We start from the raw sequence: 16,949 nt of genomic DNA, 5'->3' as shown, positions 1-16,949 counted from the left end.
GAGAAGTGAAGTGACTTACCCAAGGTCACACCGCCGACAAGTGTGGAGAAGCAGCGTGGCTCAGTGGAAAGAGCCCACTGTTGGGTAGGGACCGTCTCTATATGTTGCCAACTTGTACTTCCCAAGCGCTTAGTACAGCGCACACAGTAAGCGCTCAATAAATACGATTGGATGAATGAATGAATGAAAGAGCCCGGGCTTTGGAGTCAGAGGTCATGGTTACAGATCCCAGCTCCGCCAACTGTCAGCTGTGTGACTTTGGGCAAGTCACTTCATTTCTCTGTGAGCCCACTTTTAGACTGTGAGCCCACTGTTGGGTAGGGACTGTCTCTGTATGTTGCCAACTTGGACTTCCCAAGCGCTTAGTACAGTGCTCTGCACACAGTAAGCGCTCAATAAATACGATTGATTGATTGAATGATTCTCTGGGCCTCAGTTACCTCATCTGAAAAATGGGGCTTAAAAACTGTGAGCCCCCCGCAGGACAACCTGATCACCTTGTAACCTCCCCAGTGCTTAGAACCGTGCTTAGCACATAGTAAGCACTTAACAAATACCATCATTTAGAGAAGCAGCATGGCTCAGTGGAAGGAGCCTGGGCTTTGGAGTCAGAGGTCATGGGTTCAAATCCTGGCTCCCTACTTGTCAGCTATGTGACTTTGGGCAAGTCACTTAACTTCTGTGGGCTTCAGTTCCCTCATCTGTAAAATGGGGGTGAAGACTGTGAGCCCCCCATGGGACAACCTGATCACTTTGTAACCTCCCCAGTGCTTAGAACAATGCTTTGCACACAGTAAGTGCTCAATAAATGCCATTATTATTATTAAGTGGCAGAGCCGGGATTAGAACCCACGACCTCTGGCTTCCCAGCCCGGGCTCTTTCCACTGAGCCACACTGCTTCACTTACTAAGTGCTAGGGTAGGTACAGAGTTCTCAGATCAAACACGGTCCCCATCCCACTTGAGGCTCACAGTATTAATCCCCATTTTACAGATGAGATAACTGAGGCACAGAGAAATAAAGTGACTTGTCTGAGGTCACATAGATAACCGGCAGAGCCGGGATTAGAACCCAGGTCCTTGCGATTCCCAGGCCTGGGCTTTGTCCACTAGGCCATGCTTGCTGTGTGACTTTGGGAAAATCACTTAAATTCTCTTTGCCTCAGCTTCCTCGTCTGTAAAAAAAAAAAAAAAGGGATTAATTAATCAATCAGTCGTATTTATTGAGCGCTTACTGTGTGCAGAGCACTGTACTAAGCGCTTGGGAAGTACAAGTTGGCAACGTATAGAGACGGTCCCTACCCAACAGTGGGCTCACAGTCTACCTGTTGTACTTCCTATTTAGATTGTGAGCCCCATGAGGGACAGGGACTGTGTCCAGTCTGATTCACTTGGAGCTAATACAGTGTGTAAAACAGTTTTTGACACATAGTAAGAGCATAACAAGTATGGTAATAATAATAATAATGGTATCTGTTAAGCGCTTACTATGTGCAATAATAATAATGGTATCTGTTAAGCGCTTACTATGTGCAATAATAGTAATAATAATGGTATCTGTTAAGCGCTTACTATGTGCAAAGCACTGTTCTAAACACTGGGGAGGTTACAAGGTGATCAGGTTGTCCCACGGGGTCTCACAGTTTTAATCCCCATTTTCCAGACGAGGTAACTGAGGCCCAGAGAAGTGAAGTGACTTGCCCAAAGTCACACAGCTGACAGTAGGCGGAGCGGGATTTGAACCCATAACCTGTGACTCCAAAGCCCGGGCTCTTTCCACTGAGCCACGCTGCTTCCCTATAATAATAATATTCCCTACTAATAATAATAAGAAGAAAGTTTCCTTTTGAGGTGGCTGAGTAACCATTGGAGGATTTTCCAGAGCCGGGAGATATTTGGACCGAACTGTTTTGGAGGAAAAGTGATCCAGGCAGCAGAGTGAAGCGTGGACTGGAGATCAATCAATCAATCAATCGTATTTATTGAGCGCTTACTGTGTGCAGAGCACTGTACGGAGTTCAGCGAGGAGGCTGATGCCGGAGTCAGGCCAGATCATCATCATCATCAATCGTATTTATTGAGCGCTTACTATGTGCAGAGCACTGTACTAAGCGCTTGGGAAGTACAAATTGGCAACATATAGAGACAGTCCCTACCAACAGTGGGCTCACAGTCTAAAAGGGGGAGAGAGAGAAAAAACCAAACATACTAACAAAATAAAATAAATAGGATAGATATGTACAAGTAAAATAAATAAATAGAGTAATAAATATGTACAAACATATATACATATATACAGGTGATAGATGCTCGGATCTGGGTGTTAGCAGTTTGGACGAAGGGGAAAGGGCACATTCGAGAGATGTTGGGAAGGAAGATCTGATAGAATTCTGTGACTGATGGCATTTACAGGTTGAATTTCATTCAGTCGTACTTATTGAGCGCTTACCGTGTGAACTAAGCGCTTGGAAAGTACAATTCGACAACGGAGACGGTCCCTACCCAACAACGGGCTCCCAGTCTAGAAGGGGGGAGACAGACAACAAAACAAAACAAGCAGACAGGCGTCAACGCCAAGGGCCTGGGTTGGTGAGACAGGGAGGACGGAGGGCGTTGTCCGTGCTGATAGGAAAGTCGGGGGAGGATAGGGTGTGGGTGGGAAGATAGGGAATTCAGTTTTGGTCGGGTTAAATTCAGGGAATCGGCGAGACATCCGAGCAAGGATGTCCTGAAGGCAGCGGGAAATGCAGGGCTGCGGAGGAGGACAGAGGTCAGGACAGGAGAGGGAGATAGACTGGGGAATCGCCTCCATAGAGATGGTAGTGGAAGTCATGAAAATGAGTTCTCTCAGAGAGTGGGACAGTAAAATAATAATAATAATAATGGCATTTATTAAGGCCTTCCCTTAATTATTTATTATTGTTAATTATAATTATATTATAATAATATAATATTATAATATTATATTATATAATATATATAATATAATATAATATAATCATATTATATATAATTATATAGTTATATATAATTATAATTATAATTATATTATTATATTTTATATTATATTATATATTATATTGTAAAATTATAATAATAATATAATAATTATATTAATTATAATTAACAATAATAAATAATTAAGGGAAGGCCTTAATAAATGCCATTATTATTATTATTTATTAAGGCCTTGGTAGGCCTTCCCAGACTGAGCCCCTTCCTTCCTCTCCCCCTCGTCCCCCTCTCCATCCCCCCCATCCTACCTCCTTCCCTTCCCCACAGCACCTGTATATATGTATATATGTTTGTACATATTTATTACTCTATTTATTTATTTATTTATTTTACTTGTACATATCTATTCTATTTATTTTATTTTGTTAGTATGTTTGGTTTTGTTCTCTGTCTCCCCCTTTTAGACTGTGAGCCCACTGTTGGGTAGGGACTGTCTCTGTATGTTGCCAATTTGTACTTCCCAAGCGCTTAGTACAGTGCTCTGCACACAGTAAGCGCTCAATAAATACGATTGATGATGATGATGATTAAGCACTTACTATGTGCAAAGCCCTGTTCTAAGCGCTGTTCTAAGCGTAGAAGAGGTCCCAGAAGTGAGCGAAGGGTGGGAGGCAGAAGAAGAGAGACTGAGAAGGGGCGCTCGGAGAGGACGGCGTCAGCGAAACCCAAGTTAAAGGCTGTTTTCCCAGGAAGGGGGACGGGTCACAGAGGGTTGGGAAGGAGTAGAGACCGTTGGAGAGAAAGACAGTAAGCGGGACCGAATCGGAAGCGAGAGGGGCGGAAGCCAGATTGGAGCGGTCGAGGAGAGGAAGCGGTGGCAGAGCTTGTAGACACCTCGTTTCAAGGAGTTTGGGGAGAAATGGCAGGGGGGAGGTGGGGCAGTCACTGGAGGTCGTCGTGGGGGCCGTAGAAGAAAGCAGACTCACGGGTCACTCCTCGTATCTTTGGGGCGCCTGAGTGTTCTGGAAAAAATCGGCGATTTGCCCTGTGCGGGCACAGTGCAATCAAATGTAGCAGCGACCTCGGTCTGGGGGTCGCTTTGACCCTAGGAGGTGGCTTTGACACGGTGTTGGGAACCGCGGATCAATGCTCCCCTCACTCACCTTTTCATTCCCATCCATCACGCCGACTTCCAGCGGTGAACCTCAAGGGACCGGCTCCCTGGGCCTTCCTCCCCCTCCTCCCTAAAAGACAGGATGGCTGGGAGCGGTTCCTAGGATGGGCAGGATCCAGGGCCGGGGGAGCCTCCTCCCCACGTCCTCGTACCCGGGAGTCCACCCGGCTGGCCGAGAGAGGAACTGGGAGAGAGCCCACTTTTCCCAGGCCAATTGATCAGTGTCAGGTAAAGAGTTAACAAGTTGTGATGGGGGGAGCGAAAATCACTGGAAGCCACTTTGTGGTCATCAGACATCTAGAACTCTCCATTCTGCCCCCCACCCCTTAGGCATTTCCTTCTCCCCTCCTTCTCCGTATCATTCCCTAGCCCACGCTCATCTTCTGCTTTACGGATCCGACGTGATCCCTCCGCCGTGCCCGGCAATCAACTTTCTGGCTCGCCTTTACCAGAAAGCGCACCCTAAAAATCCACTTCTGCCGCCGTGCGTCGGCATTAGAGCCATCCATAACCACCGAGCGAATGTGCCGCTCTGTTTCCTGTGTTGAAATTACGTAGCTTCGAGAGCGTAATTCAAGGCCTGTTTGCACTGTTAAAGTACTGTATCGTGTCGATTCTCGCTACAGAAATGTCATCGGTAGAACAGGTGACAATACCATAAACTTGCTGTAAAATAACCACCTTTTTGTGGTATTCGTTAAGCACTTACTATATGCCAGGCACTGTACTAAGCGCTGGGATAGATAATAATAATAATCGGCATTTGTTAAGCGCTTACTATGTGCAAAGCACTGTTCTAAGCGCAGGGTACAAGGTAATCAAGTTGGATGCACTCCTTGTCCCACATGGGGCTCACAGTCTTAATCCCCCATTTTACCGATGAGGTGACTGAGGCCCAGAGAAGTGAATTGACTTGCTCAAAGTCACACAGCAGGTAAATGGCAGAGCCAGGATTACAACCCAGGTCCTTCTGGGACTCCCAAGCCCTTATATTTTTCCCATTATGTCGGTATGCTTGATACAACTCGTGCGAAATAATTTTAGAGCTATAAAAGGAAGTTACTTCAGTTTTGCGATCTTTCGCATTTGGGATTTTTGGAGGAAACGATTTCCAGTTCTTTGTCATCGATCAAACAGAGCTGCGAAGGCCTAAGTGTGAAGCCCTGTGCTCAACGCCCGGGAGAGCACAACGGAAGCAAAACACACGTTCCCCGTCCTCGAGGAGTTCACAGTCTAAATGGGGAGAGGGAGAAAAAGTAATTTGAAATAGGGCGTGTAGGAGAATATTTCAGGAAGTGGCTCAAGTAAATTAGGGGAAAATAGCAGGACTGTTGGAATCGACTATTCAAATGAAAATCCAAATAAAGTGGGCATTATTCATTCAATCGTATTATTGTGTGCAGAGCACTGTACTAAGCGCTTGGGAAGTACAGGTTGGCAACATATAGAGACGGCCCCTACCCAACGGTGGGCTCACAGTCTAGAAAGTACATTAGTACAGTCTAGAAAGCATTAGTACAGAAGTTCTGAGGGTTGGAAAGAAAATTCCCAAGGGGTAAGGACGGTTGGGATTGACACAACTGTGGGGTTGTGAATTCTTTGAGAAAAGCTTCCTGAAGGAGGTGAATTTCGATGAGGACTTGAAAATGGGGGCCAGTGTGATCCCGTGGATTCATTGTCGTACTTATCGGGTGCTTACCGTGTGCAGAGCACTGGACTAAGCGCTTGGGAGTGAACAGTAAAACAATAAACAGACCCATTCCTTGCCCTCGACAAGCTTGCAATCTAGAGAAGGAGTTTTAGGTCACCATAACGGCATAGGCGAGAGGGTGGGATGGCGGAAGAGTTGAAAACAAGGAACGGTTTAGATGGCGTATCTGGGAGAACGAAAGAGTCCGAGCTGTGGAATGGCAGGAGGAGTGATCCACTGTGTAATCAATCAGTCAATCAATCGTATTTATTGAGCGCTTACTGTGTGCAAAGCACTGTACTAAGCGCTTGGGAAGTACAAGTTGGCAACGTATAGAGACGGTCCCTACCCAACAGCGGGCTCACAGTCTAGAAGGGGGAGACAGAGAACAAAACACAACATATTAAAATAACATATTAAACAACATATTAAAATAAATAGAATAAATATGTACAAATAAAATAGAGTACTAAATCCGTACAAACATATATACACATATACTGTGTGCAGACCACTCATCAGCAATCGTATTTATTGAGCGCTTACTGTGCAGAGCACTGTACTAAGCGCTTGGGAAGTACAAGTTGGCAACATATAGCAACATCTAGAGATGGTCCCTACCCAACAGTGGCTCACAGTCTAGAAGGGGGAGACGGAGAACAAAACACAACAGATTAACAAAATAAAATACATAGAATAAATATGTACAAATAAAATAGAGTAATAAATACGTACAAACATATATACATATATACTGTGTGCAGAGCACTGTACTAAGCGCTTGGGAAGTACAGGTTGGCAACCTCTAGAGACGGTCCCTGCCCAACAGTGGGCTCACAGTCTAGAATGGGGAGACAGAGAACAAAACACAACAGATTAACAAAATAAAATAAATAGAATAAATATGTACAAATAAAATAGAGTAATAAATACGTACAAACATATATACATATATACTGTGTGCAGAGCACTGTACTAAGCACTTGGGAAGTACAGGTTGGCAACATCTAGAGACGGTCCCTACCCAACAGTGGGCTCACAGTCTAGAAAGGGGAGACAGAGAACAAAACAAAACAGATTAACAAAATAAAATAAATAGAATAGTTATGTACAAGTAAAATAAATAGAGTAATAAATACGTACAAACATATACGTATAGACTGTGTGCAGAGCACTGTACTAAGCGCTTAGGAAGTACAGGTTGGCAACATCTAGAGACGGTCCCTACCCAACAGTGGGCTCACAGTCTAGAAGGGGGAGACAGAGACAAAACACAACAGATTAACAAAATAAAATAAATAGAATAAATATGTACAAATAAAATAGAGTAATAAGTCCGTACAAACATATATACATATATACTGTGTGCAGAGCACTGTACTAAGCGCTTGGGAAGTACAGGTTGGCAATATCTAGAGACGGTCCCTATCCAACAGTGGGCTCACAGTCTAGAAGGGGGAGACAGAGAACAAAACACAACAGATTAACAAAATAAAATAAATAGAATAAATATGTACAAATAAAATAGAGTAATAAATACATACAACCCAACAGTGGGCTCACAGTCTAGAAGGGGGAGACAGACAACAAAACAGATTAACAAAATAAAATAAATAGAATAGATATGTACAAGTAAAATAGAGTAATAAATCCGTACAAACATATATACATATATACAGGTGCTGTGAGGAAGGGAAGGAGGTAAGAGATGGGGGTCATGTTGTCATCTTGGTGAGCAGAAGGCCTCACGGTTCTCAAGTTGTCAATCAGTACTTGGCTTTGCTTGTGGGATGGCTGATTGGGTCAGCACATACAGTTCACGTCAACCTCCCCAGCGCTTAGAACAGTGCTTTGCACATAGTAAGCACTTAATAAATGCCATCATTATCATTATTATTATTATTATTATTATTAACGTGACGGACACCACAAGGTCATGGCAGAATTTGGAGAGAGTTTATGAATAGCAGGAACGGCCAACCTGATGGAGAAGAAAGGAGCGTTCAGCAGGGTTCGGACTAGAGAGGCAGGAGAGGTGAGAGAGTCGCAGCCGTACCGTCCCGGTGGGAAAGGATTTGGGGGAGGAGACCGGAGACCTGAATTCGAATTCCAGTTCTGCCACTGGCCTGCTGGGTGACCCCTGGAAAATCGCTTAACCCCTCTGAGCCTCAGTTTCCTCGTTTGCAAAATGGGGATGGTGCCTGCCTCTCTTGCCCTCGTCGATTGGGAGCCCTGTGAGAAACAGGGATTGTGTTTGACTATCCCAGCCCTCGGTGCACAAGGAATCAATCAATCAATCGTATTTATTGAGCGCTTACTGTGTGCAGAGCACTGTACTAAGCGCTTGGGAAGTACAAGTTGGCAGCATATAGAGACAGTCCCTACCCAACAGTGGGCTCACAGTCTAGAAGCAAGTAAGTGCTTAATTACGGCCATTACAACGACTCATTCCTTGATCCCTGTAAAGATCCTGATTCAGTTAGGCAGGAGGACAGCGGATCCGTGAGACCTGGTGATTTTTGAGCTCCGTTTGATAACAGCTTCGTTCGTTTATTCAGTCGTATTTATTGAGCGCTTACTGTGTGCAGAGCACTGTACTAAGCGCTTGGGAAGTACAAGTCGGCAACTTGTAGAGACGGTCCCTACCCAACAACGGGCTCACAGTCTAGAAGGGAGAGACAGACAACAGAACAAAACATGTGGACAGGTGTCGTCGTCATCTTGGGCGGTGAACTGTTTGTTTTCGGAAAAGAATTTCCGATCGATATTATAATTTTCTTCTGTGGTTGCTCCTTTGTCGCTCTGTCAGTGTGAGATAGAAGTCAGTACCAATGCCTCAGCTATGCAGGTTTATTTTCATGATAGGTCTCTCAGGGATCCTGTTAAAATTGCTCTGATTTATTGTGGGAGCATAATCGGATCGGATAGGTACTTATTACAGGACCATTCGCAAGTGAGAGTCTAAACGGTTCTCGCTTTGGTCTTCGAAAGACAAGTAGCCATTTTCAAGTGACTCTTTCATTCTTCTTTGTGTGTTTCAACTCGCCTCATCACTTTTTTTTTGCTTTCTGCCCTAAGTTTCGAAAGCGACCACTCGGTTAAATCGAAAGATTTGGAGTGCCGATGATTGAAAAGTGCCCTGAGAAATATACAGTCACTGGCTCGCGATGCTTAAATTCCCTATTTTTAACATTTTTCTTTTTCAACCTGTTTCTAGGATGCTACGGTTATTCCCCACCTCATGGCTCTGCTCAGTAGATCACGCTATACCCAAGAATACATATGTCAGATCTTCTCTCACTGCTGCAAAGTAAGGATCGATTTTCTGAAATATGAAATCTTGCCTCCTTATGATTAGGACATGACTTTATTGTAGCCAGTCTGGAACGTTTATTACAGTTCCCGAAACCACAGCGTCATCGAAGTGTTACGAAGACATTTGGGGAAAGGAGATCTGTGGAAGGAGGAAAGACCGTGGAAAAGTTATAGGGTGGCCATCCTTTTTTAAAACTCACAAGTCGCCACAGAGAGAATAATTGAGTTCCTCAGAGGATAGAAACTGAGGTAGATTCTCGACCACTTAGAGCCAGAGTTAATGTGAATTCATGGACGTCGTTCAAAAAATCTCCCCACATCATAGGGGAAAACCGTTAACCTAATTCTAAGTGGAGAGGATGAAGTTTCAGTCATTCAGTTGTATTTATTGAGCGCTTATTGTGTGCACTTAAGCGCTTGGGAGAATACAGTACAATAATAAACAGACACATTCCCCGCCCTCTGCCTCACGGGAATCTTGTGAGAAGAGTTGGTACAATAACTTGTGCCAGAGATCACTGAGGAAAAGGTGCTCTGAACTAGAACCCTCACAGTGTTGTAAAATTTGGATTATGAAGGAAGTCAGTTAGGAATTGGAGGTTTTGAATTTTCTGTGTAATAGTACTCAGAGACCTTTCTATTTTCAATCTGAATATAAAATTTAAACTTCACATACAACCCTGGAATACAGAAATAATAGATACAAATTTGTAAAAAAAAAAAATTCTCACCGTGTAGATCAGGCTTTCTTGGGAACAAAGATGAAGCGTCACTAATCCAAAAACCTCACTTCGGGGGCGGGGGAACTAAAACTAAATCTAAATAAGTAGTGTGGAGATGGTTAATTAAGACTGTTATCTTAGCTAGCAGCTGAGTTTCATATAGAAGTGTGAAAGCAAAGTAGCCATGAAACCAGTAAACCAAGAGAAAAAAAACAGCCTTGCAAACACAAGACAGAAATTGCATATATTTCTTCTAGGTCGATTACCTTTGGACTGCCCCTGTCTCTCTGCATCTTTTTTTTTTTCTTTTTTAGAAGAGTGGAAATAAGCTAACTGCTGCACGTAAATCAGAGTTTCCAGGCCGCATGCTATTTTTTTTCTCTTAAAATAAGACACGCCAAAGAAAATGCATGGGTTTCGATTTGGGGAAGTTTTTAAATTTCTAAAAACGGTAGAGGAAATCAATCAGTCAACCAACTGGTGGTATTTGAGTGCTTACCATGTGCAGAGCATTGGACTAAGCGCTGGGGAAAGTACAACGCAATAGAGCTGGTAGACGTGATCCCCGCCCTTAAGGAGCCTGCGGTTTAGAGGTAGGGAAGCAAGCAGATACGGCTGCCCCGAACGCTTTTCTGTGGAGGCCCTTTGATCATCATCATCATCAGTCGTATTTATTGAGCGCTTACTATGTGCAGAGCACTGTACTAAGCGCTTGGGAAGTACAAATTGGCAACATATCGAGACAGTCCCTACCCAACAGTGGGCTCGCAGTCTAAAAGTCTCTGATGCGAAGAGAGGACCAGAAGAGTTGTGGGCTCGCTGGGGAGTTTGTTTCCGCACAGGAGAACGGTTTCTTGGGAGCAGAGAGATGGGTCAGTCAATCAACAGTCTCTATTGAGCACTTGCTCTGCGCAGAGCACTGTGCTAAGCACTCGGGAGAGTGCAGTACATCGACACGTTCCCTGCCCATGACGAGCTTACAGTGTAGAGGGGGAGTCAGGTGTGGGGGATGTTAATATGTTTTGTTTCGCTGTCTGTCTCCGCCTTCTAGACTGTGAGCCCACTGGTGGGTAGGGACCGTCTCTATGTGTTGCCAACTTGTACTTCCCAAGCGCTTAGTCCAGTGCTCTGCACACAATGAGTGCTCAATAAATACGATTGATTGATTGATCTGTGTACATATTTATAATTATAATTCTACTTATTTATTTATTTTACCTGTACATAGCTATTCTTTTTGTTTTATTTTGTTAGTATGTTTGGTTTTGTTCTCTGTCTCCCCCTTTTAGACTGTGAGCCCACCGGTGGGTAGGGACTGTCTCTATATGTTGCCAGCTTGTACTTCCCAAGCGCTTCGTACAGTGCTCTGCACACAGTAAGCGCTCAATAAATACGATTGATTGATTGATTGATTCATGGGCGGAATGGGCAGGGTGGGGGGACTGGGAGGAGAGTTGTTCGAAGAATCTGGGCAGGAAGAGGCACTGGGGCGACCATCCTTGTTTTTTCCAACATCAAGAATTGATATTTAGCCCTTGGAAGCAGCGTAGGCCGGTGGATAGAGCTCGATTCTGGGAGTCAGCAGGACCTGGACTCTAATCCTTGTCTACTGTGAGACCACGGGCTAATCCCTTAACTTCCCCGTGCCTCAGTTACCCCACCTGTAAAACGGGGATAAAGACTGTGAGCCCCACCTACAGTTAAGTATACATTCTGGTTTTTGATGAATCGGAGGTACAGCTAGCTGCAACCTTCTTCCTTTTTGTGGCCCCAAACCAGCCCGGGATTTGGCGGTTCCGTCTCTAAGCAGTGGTTTTGCGGTTCTCTAGCTTAGCTTGATCCCGAATAGGAAGGACATTTTCTCCAGTCAGTTTCTGCTCGGCTTGGAAATCATCATCAATCGTATTTACTGAGCGCTTACTGTGTGCAGAGCACTGTACTAAGCGCTTGGGAATTACAGGTTGGCAACATATAGAGACAGTCCCTACCCAGCAGTGGGCTCACAGTCTAAAAAGGGGAGGCAGAGAACAAAACCAAACATACTAACAAAATAAAATAAATAGAATAGATATGTACAAGTAAAATAAATAAATAGAGTGATAAATATGTACAAACATATATACAGGTGCTGTGGGGAAGGGAAGGAGATAAGATGGGGGGGATGGAGAGGGGGACGAGGAGGGAGAGGAAGGAAGGGGCTCAGTCTGGGAAGGCCTCCTGGAGGAAATGTCTCTAGTTGCTTAGGATCTTTGTTGAGATTTTTCATGTCTTCATTTCTCCCGGCGGATAATGCTTCCAATTACTGGTGTAAACTAAAAATGTTTTTATTAGCACTAGCTCCCTTACACTGCTCACATATGCCTCATTCCGACTTCTTAAATGAACACTTTGACACACCGTATCTGCCCCGTGGAACGTTTTTCTGCGGGGCCTACCTTTCATTTTTTTTTCCACAAGATCTGTCTCCCTCACTGCTGGGCCCCGAAAAATACGAAATAGGTTTCATTTTCTACTCGCTCGTGTTCGTACAGCTAACGGTAAAATTGTTCTCCGTGACTCTCTGACATTGCCAACTCTCGATTATCCGAGCTGTACTTTTCTTTGGCCTTCGTGGTTGCAGATATCACCCCTCCTGGCGTTTCCTCCACTGCTACACCTGGATAATACGCCCCTTTCCTTTTCACACCAAGGTGTGTCTGGTCTATTCAGTGCTCTGCACACCGTAAGCGCTCAATAAATACCATTGAATGAATCCCCCCCCTTCCCACCTTCCCCTCCCCATAGCACCTGTAAATACATTTGTACGTATTTATTACTCTATTTTATTTGTACATATTTACTTTATTTTGTTAATCTGTTTAGTTTTGTTCTCTGTCTCCCCCTTCTAGACTGTGAGCCCGCTGTTGGGTAGGGACCGTCTCTCTATGTTGCCAACTTGGACTTCCCAAGCGCTTAGTACAGTGCTCTGCACACAGTAAGCGCTCAATAAATACGATTGAATGAATCCCTCGCCTTACCTCCTTCCCCTCCCCCGGCACCTGTATATATGTATATATGTTTGTACGTATTTATTACTCTATTTTGTTTGTACATATTCTATTTATTTTGTTAACATGTTTGGTTTTGTTGTCTGTCTCCCCCTTCTAGACTGTGAGCCCACTGTTGGGTAGGGACCATCTCTATATGTTGTCAACTTGTACTTCCCAAGCGCTTAGTACAGTGCTCTGCACACAGTAAGCGCTCAATAAATACGATTGAATGAATGAATGCTCCGAGACCACTACTGCTGTTGCTGACATTGACTCCGCGTACAGTAGCTTTGTAGGGAGGAAAGATAATAAATAGGTTGGAGTTGGCAGGCTTTCTACCTCCATCCCACCGAACGCTCCCGAAACCTCAGCGTGGCGGGCTTGGATTGCGGGGCCTCAAATCCAAACGCAAATGTCCGCGGCTTGAGACGAGCTTTTGGAAAAGTGTCTCAAGGGGGACCGTCTTCCTTGGGCGAGATTCCCTTCCTTTGGGAAGAGTTGGACACATTGGCAGGATGAGGAGACATGGCGTACTCGCCCTCACCCTCCTGGATTTTGTAAACCGGGCGATCCCCATGGCTACCGGAACGGTCTAAGAGCCCCGTCCCCGAGCGGAAGTCCCAGCCCTTCCCACCGATTCCCCCCAGCGATGGGGAAAACCATGAAATTTTCCACCTGCCACGGAGCTCAAGGGGACCTCTAGCTCCTACCCATCTCCGTAGGAAATGCAGAAGAAGAACCTCTGCACAGTTTATGTTACTCCCATACTTCCGTTTCTCATCTTTTTGCCGTTTATCTTCTTTCTCCCCGCTCCCTCCCTTCATTCCAGTTCCACTCTACCGGATCATCTGGGAATCCTCTTCCACCCCTCTTCCGCCCTTTTCGGATTTGGTAGGGATAGTCAGTGTACCCATCTCCCTGGCTGTCACCAGAATTAGGGATGTGGATGTCAGTCTGCTGTAGATCAGGATTCTAGCTATGGGAAGGAAATCAGTCAATCAATCGTATTTATTGAGCACTTACTGTGTGCAGAGCACTGTGCTAAGCGCTTGGGAAGTAGGAACGAGGGAAGGAAGGAAGAGAAAAAGACAGAGAAAGATCAATTAGTCAATAGGTGGTATTTATCGAACGCTTCCCGCGTGCGGAGCACTGTACTAAGCCCTTTTGAGAATACGCTATCACAGGTTGGTAGACGAGCTCTGCCCACAAGGAGTTTACAGTCTACAGGAGGAGACAGATTAAGTAGATTCAATCTGCAAATAGTCATTCAGTCATATTTATTGAGCGCTTACTGTGTGCAGAGCACTGTACTAAGCCCTTTTAAGAATACACTATCACAGGGTTGGTCGACGTGCCCTGCCCACAAGGAGCTTACAGTCTACAGGAGGAGACAGATTAAATAGATTCAATCTGCAAATATTCATTCAATCATATTTATTGAGCGCTTACTGTGTGCAGAGCACCGTATTAGCCCTTTTGAGAATATACTATCACAGGGTTGGTAGACGTGCCCTGCCCACAAGGAGTTTACAGTCCACAGGAGGAGACAGATTAAGTAGATTCAATCTGCAAATATTCATTCAATCATATTTATTGAGCGCTTACTGTGTGCAGAGCACTGTACTAAGCCCTTTTCAGAATACACTATCACAGGGTTGGTCGACGTGCCCTGCCCACAAGGAGCTTACAGTCTACAGGAGGAGACAGATTAAGTAGAGTCAATCTGCAAATATTCATTCAATCATATTTATTGAGCGCTTACTGTGTGCAGAGCACTGTACTAAACCCTTTTGAGAATACACTATCACAGGGTTGGTAGACGAGCTCTGCCCACAAGGAGCTTACAGTCTACAGGAGCAGACAGATTAAATAGATTCAATCTGCAAATATTCATTCAATCATATTTATTGAGCGCTTACTGTGTGCAGAGCACTGTACTAAGCCCTTTTGAGAATACACTATCACAGGGTTGGTCGACGTGCCCTGCCCACAAGGAGCTTACAGTCTACAGGAGGAGACAGATTAAATAGATTCAATCTGCAAATATTCATTCAATCATATTTATTGAGCGCTTACTGTGTGCAGAGCACTGTACTAAGCCCTTTTAAGAATACACTGTCACAGGGTTGGTCGACGTGCCCTGCCCACAAGGAGCTTACAGTCTACAGGAGGAGACAGATTAAATAGATTCAATCTGCAAATATTCATTCCATCATATTTATTGAGTGCTTACTGTGTGCAGAGCACTGTATTAGCCCTTTTGAGAATACACTATCACAGGGTTGGTCGATGTGCCCTGCCCACAAGGAGCTTACAGTCTACAGGAGGAGACAGATTAAATAGATTCAATCTGCAAATATTCATTCAATCATTTATTGAGCGCTTACTGTGTGCAGAGCACTGTACTAAGCGCTTGGAAAGTACAGTTCAGCAACGGAGACAATCGGTTACAGATTTACAGATATGTACATAAATGCTGTGTGGCAGAGGGTAGGGTGAATTCCAAGTGCCCTAAGGGTATAGGGGAAGCAGCGTGGCCCAGTGGAAAGAGCCCGGGCTTTGGAGTCAGAGGTCATGGGTTCAAATCCCGGCTCTGCCAATTGTCAGCTGTGTGACTTTAGGCAAGTCACTTAAGAGCTCGGGCTTTGGAGTCAGAGGTCAGGGGTTCAAATCCCAGCTCCGCCAATTGTCAACTGTGTGACCTTGGGCAAGTCACTTCTCGGCCTCAGTTACCTCATCTGTAAAATGGGGAATAAGACTGTGAGCCCCCCGTGGGACAACCTGATCACCTTGTATCCTCCCCAGCACTTAGAACAGTGCTTTGCACATAGTAAGCGCTTAACAAATACCATCATCATTATTATTATTCTCGGTGCCTCAGTTCCCTCATCTGTAAAATGGGGATTAAGACTGTGAGCCCCCTGTGGGACATCCTGATCACCTTGTAACCTCCCCAGCACTTAGGACAGTGCTTTGCACATAGTAAGCGCTTAATAAATGCCATCATTATTATTATAGATCCAAGTGCATAGATGGTGCAAAAAAGAATAGAGAGGAAATGGAAGATGGAAGAAATGACATATTCTGGCCCTTCCCCTTGTTCCACATTAAGCAGTGATAATAATAATAATAATGATGGCATTTATTAAGCGCTTACTATGTGCAAAGCACTGTTCTCTAAGCGCTGGGGAGGCTACCAGGTGATCAGGTTGTCCCACGGGGGACTCACAGTCTTCATCCCCATTTTCCAGATGAGGGAACTGAGGCCCAGAGAAGTGAAGTGACTTGCCCAAAGTCACACAGCTGACAATTGGCAGAGCTGGGATTTGACCCCATGACCTCTGACTCCAAAGCCCGGGCTCTTTCCACTGAGCCACGCTGCTTCCAGTATTGGAATAAGTGCCGCTTCTGTGGTGGTTTTCCCTTATCAGGCCTTGGCAACACTGGGAATGGGGAGTGGGTAAAGCCCTCAGGAATTCCGGGACTTGTACCTTGGGTAGGACCCCCATACCGAGAGCCACTTCAATCAGTAGTATTGAGCACTAAGCGCTTGGGAGGGTGCAAGAGAGTTAACAGACACAACCCGCCCTCAAGAAGCTTACAGTCTAGCGGTTGAGACAGATAGAAATAACTTAGGGATAGGGGGAAGAAGGAAAAGACTGGAATACCCTCGGAACCAGCCTGGCTGGGTTTTTACTGGTAGGGCGAGAGCCCTCGAAAGGCGGCCGACGGACTCCCCAAAACAAAGAACAGACGTGCCTTTTAGTGTGGCTCAATTCTAATTGAAGGAGAACAGATTTTGTGTAATAGCTGTGGCTTGAATCCCGCCAGACCCGTCGGCCACTTTGGGAAAATTCATTTTCCATAGCGTAAAAGCAAGAACCTCGGGCAAGCAGTGTGTCGTCACTCATGGAACCAAAGTATGGGAGTGAGTTCAACCCTAAAAGATTCCGTAAAGTGTCGTTATTACAAAGAGGTGACAAATGTCGTCAGATTACTCGCTGTCAGATTAGACTTCTCCCCAAATCCTCTCCCTCTCTCGTTATTTAATAATAATAATAATA

At 44.9% G+C, this 16,949-nt stretch overlaps 1 protein-coding gene across 7 annotated transcripts in view; it reads left to right on the top strand.

Annotated features, from left to right (window-relative positions):
• The window catches only part of ARMC8 (armadillo repeat containing 8), a 159,125-nt gene that overhangs the window by 65,802 nt on the left and 76,374 nt on the right, over nucleotides 1-16,949 (top strand). For 5 of the 7 annotated variants that reach the window (XM_038765417.1, XM_038765496.1, XM_038765323.1 and 2 more), the window contains exon 6: nucleotides 9,037-9,129. The exons of the other annotated variants lie outside the window; for them this stretch is intronic. In XM_038765417.1, coding sequence (XP_038621345.1) covers nucleotides 9,037-9,129 — 93 coding nt within the window. The remainder of the gene's footprint in view (nucleotides 1-9,036; nucleotides 9,130-16,949) is intronic. 7 annotated transcript variants of the gene reach the window in all.

The sequence above is a fragment of the Tachyglossus aculeatus genome, chromosome 1, assembly GCF_015852505.1.
Source record: "Tachyglossus aculeatus isolate mTacAcu1 chromosome 1, mTacAcu1.pri, whole genome shotgun sequence".
In the NCBI taxonomy this organism is placed as follows: Eukaryota; Metazoa; Chordata; class Mammalia; order Monotremata; family Tachyglossidae; genus Tachyglossus; species Tachyglossus aculeatus.
Note: the sequence above shows the minus strand (reverse complement) of the source record. Positions and strands in the feature narration are given on the sequence as shown.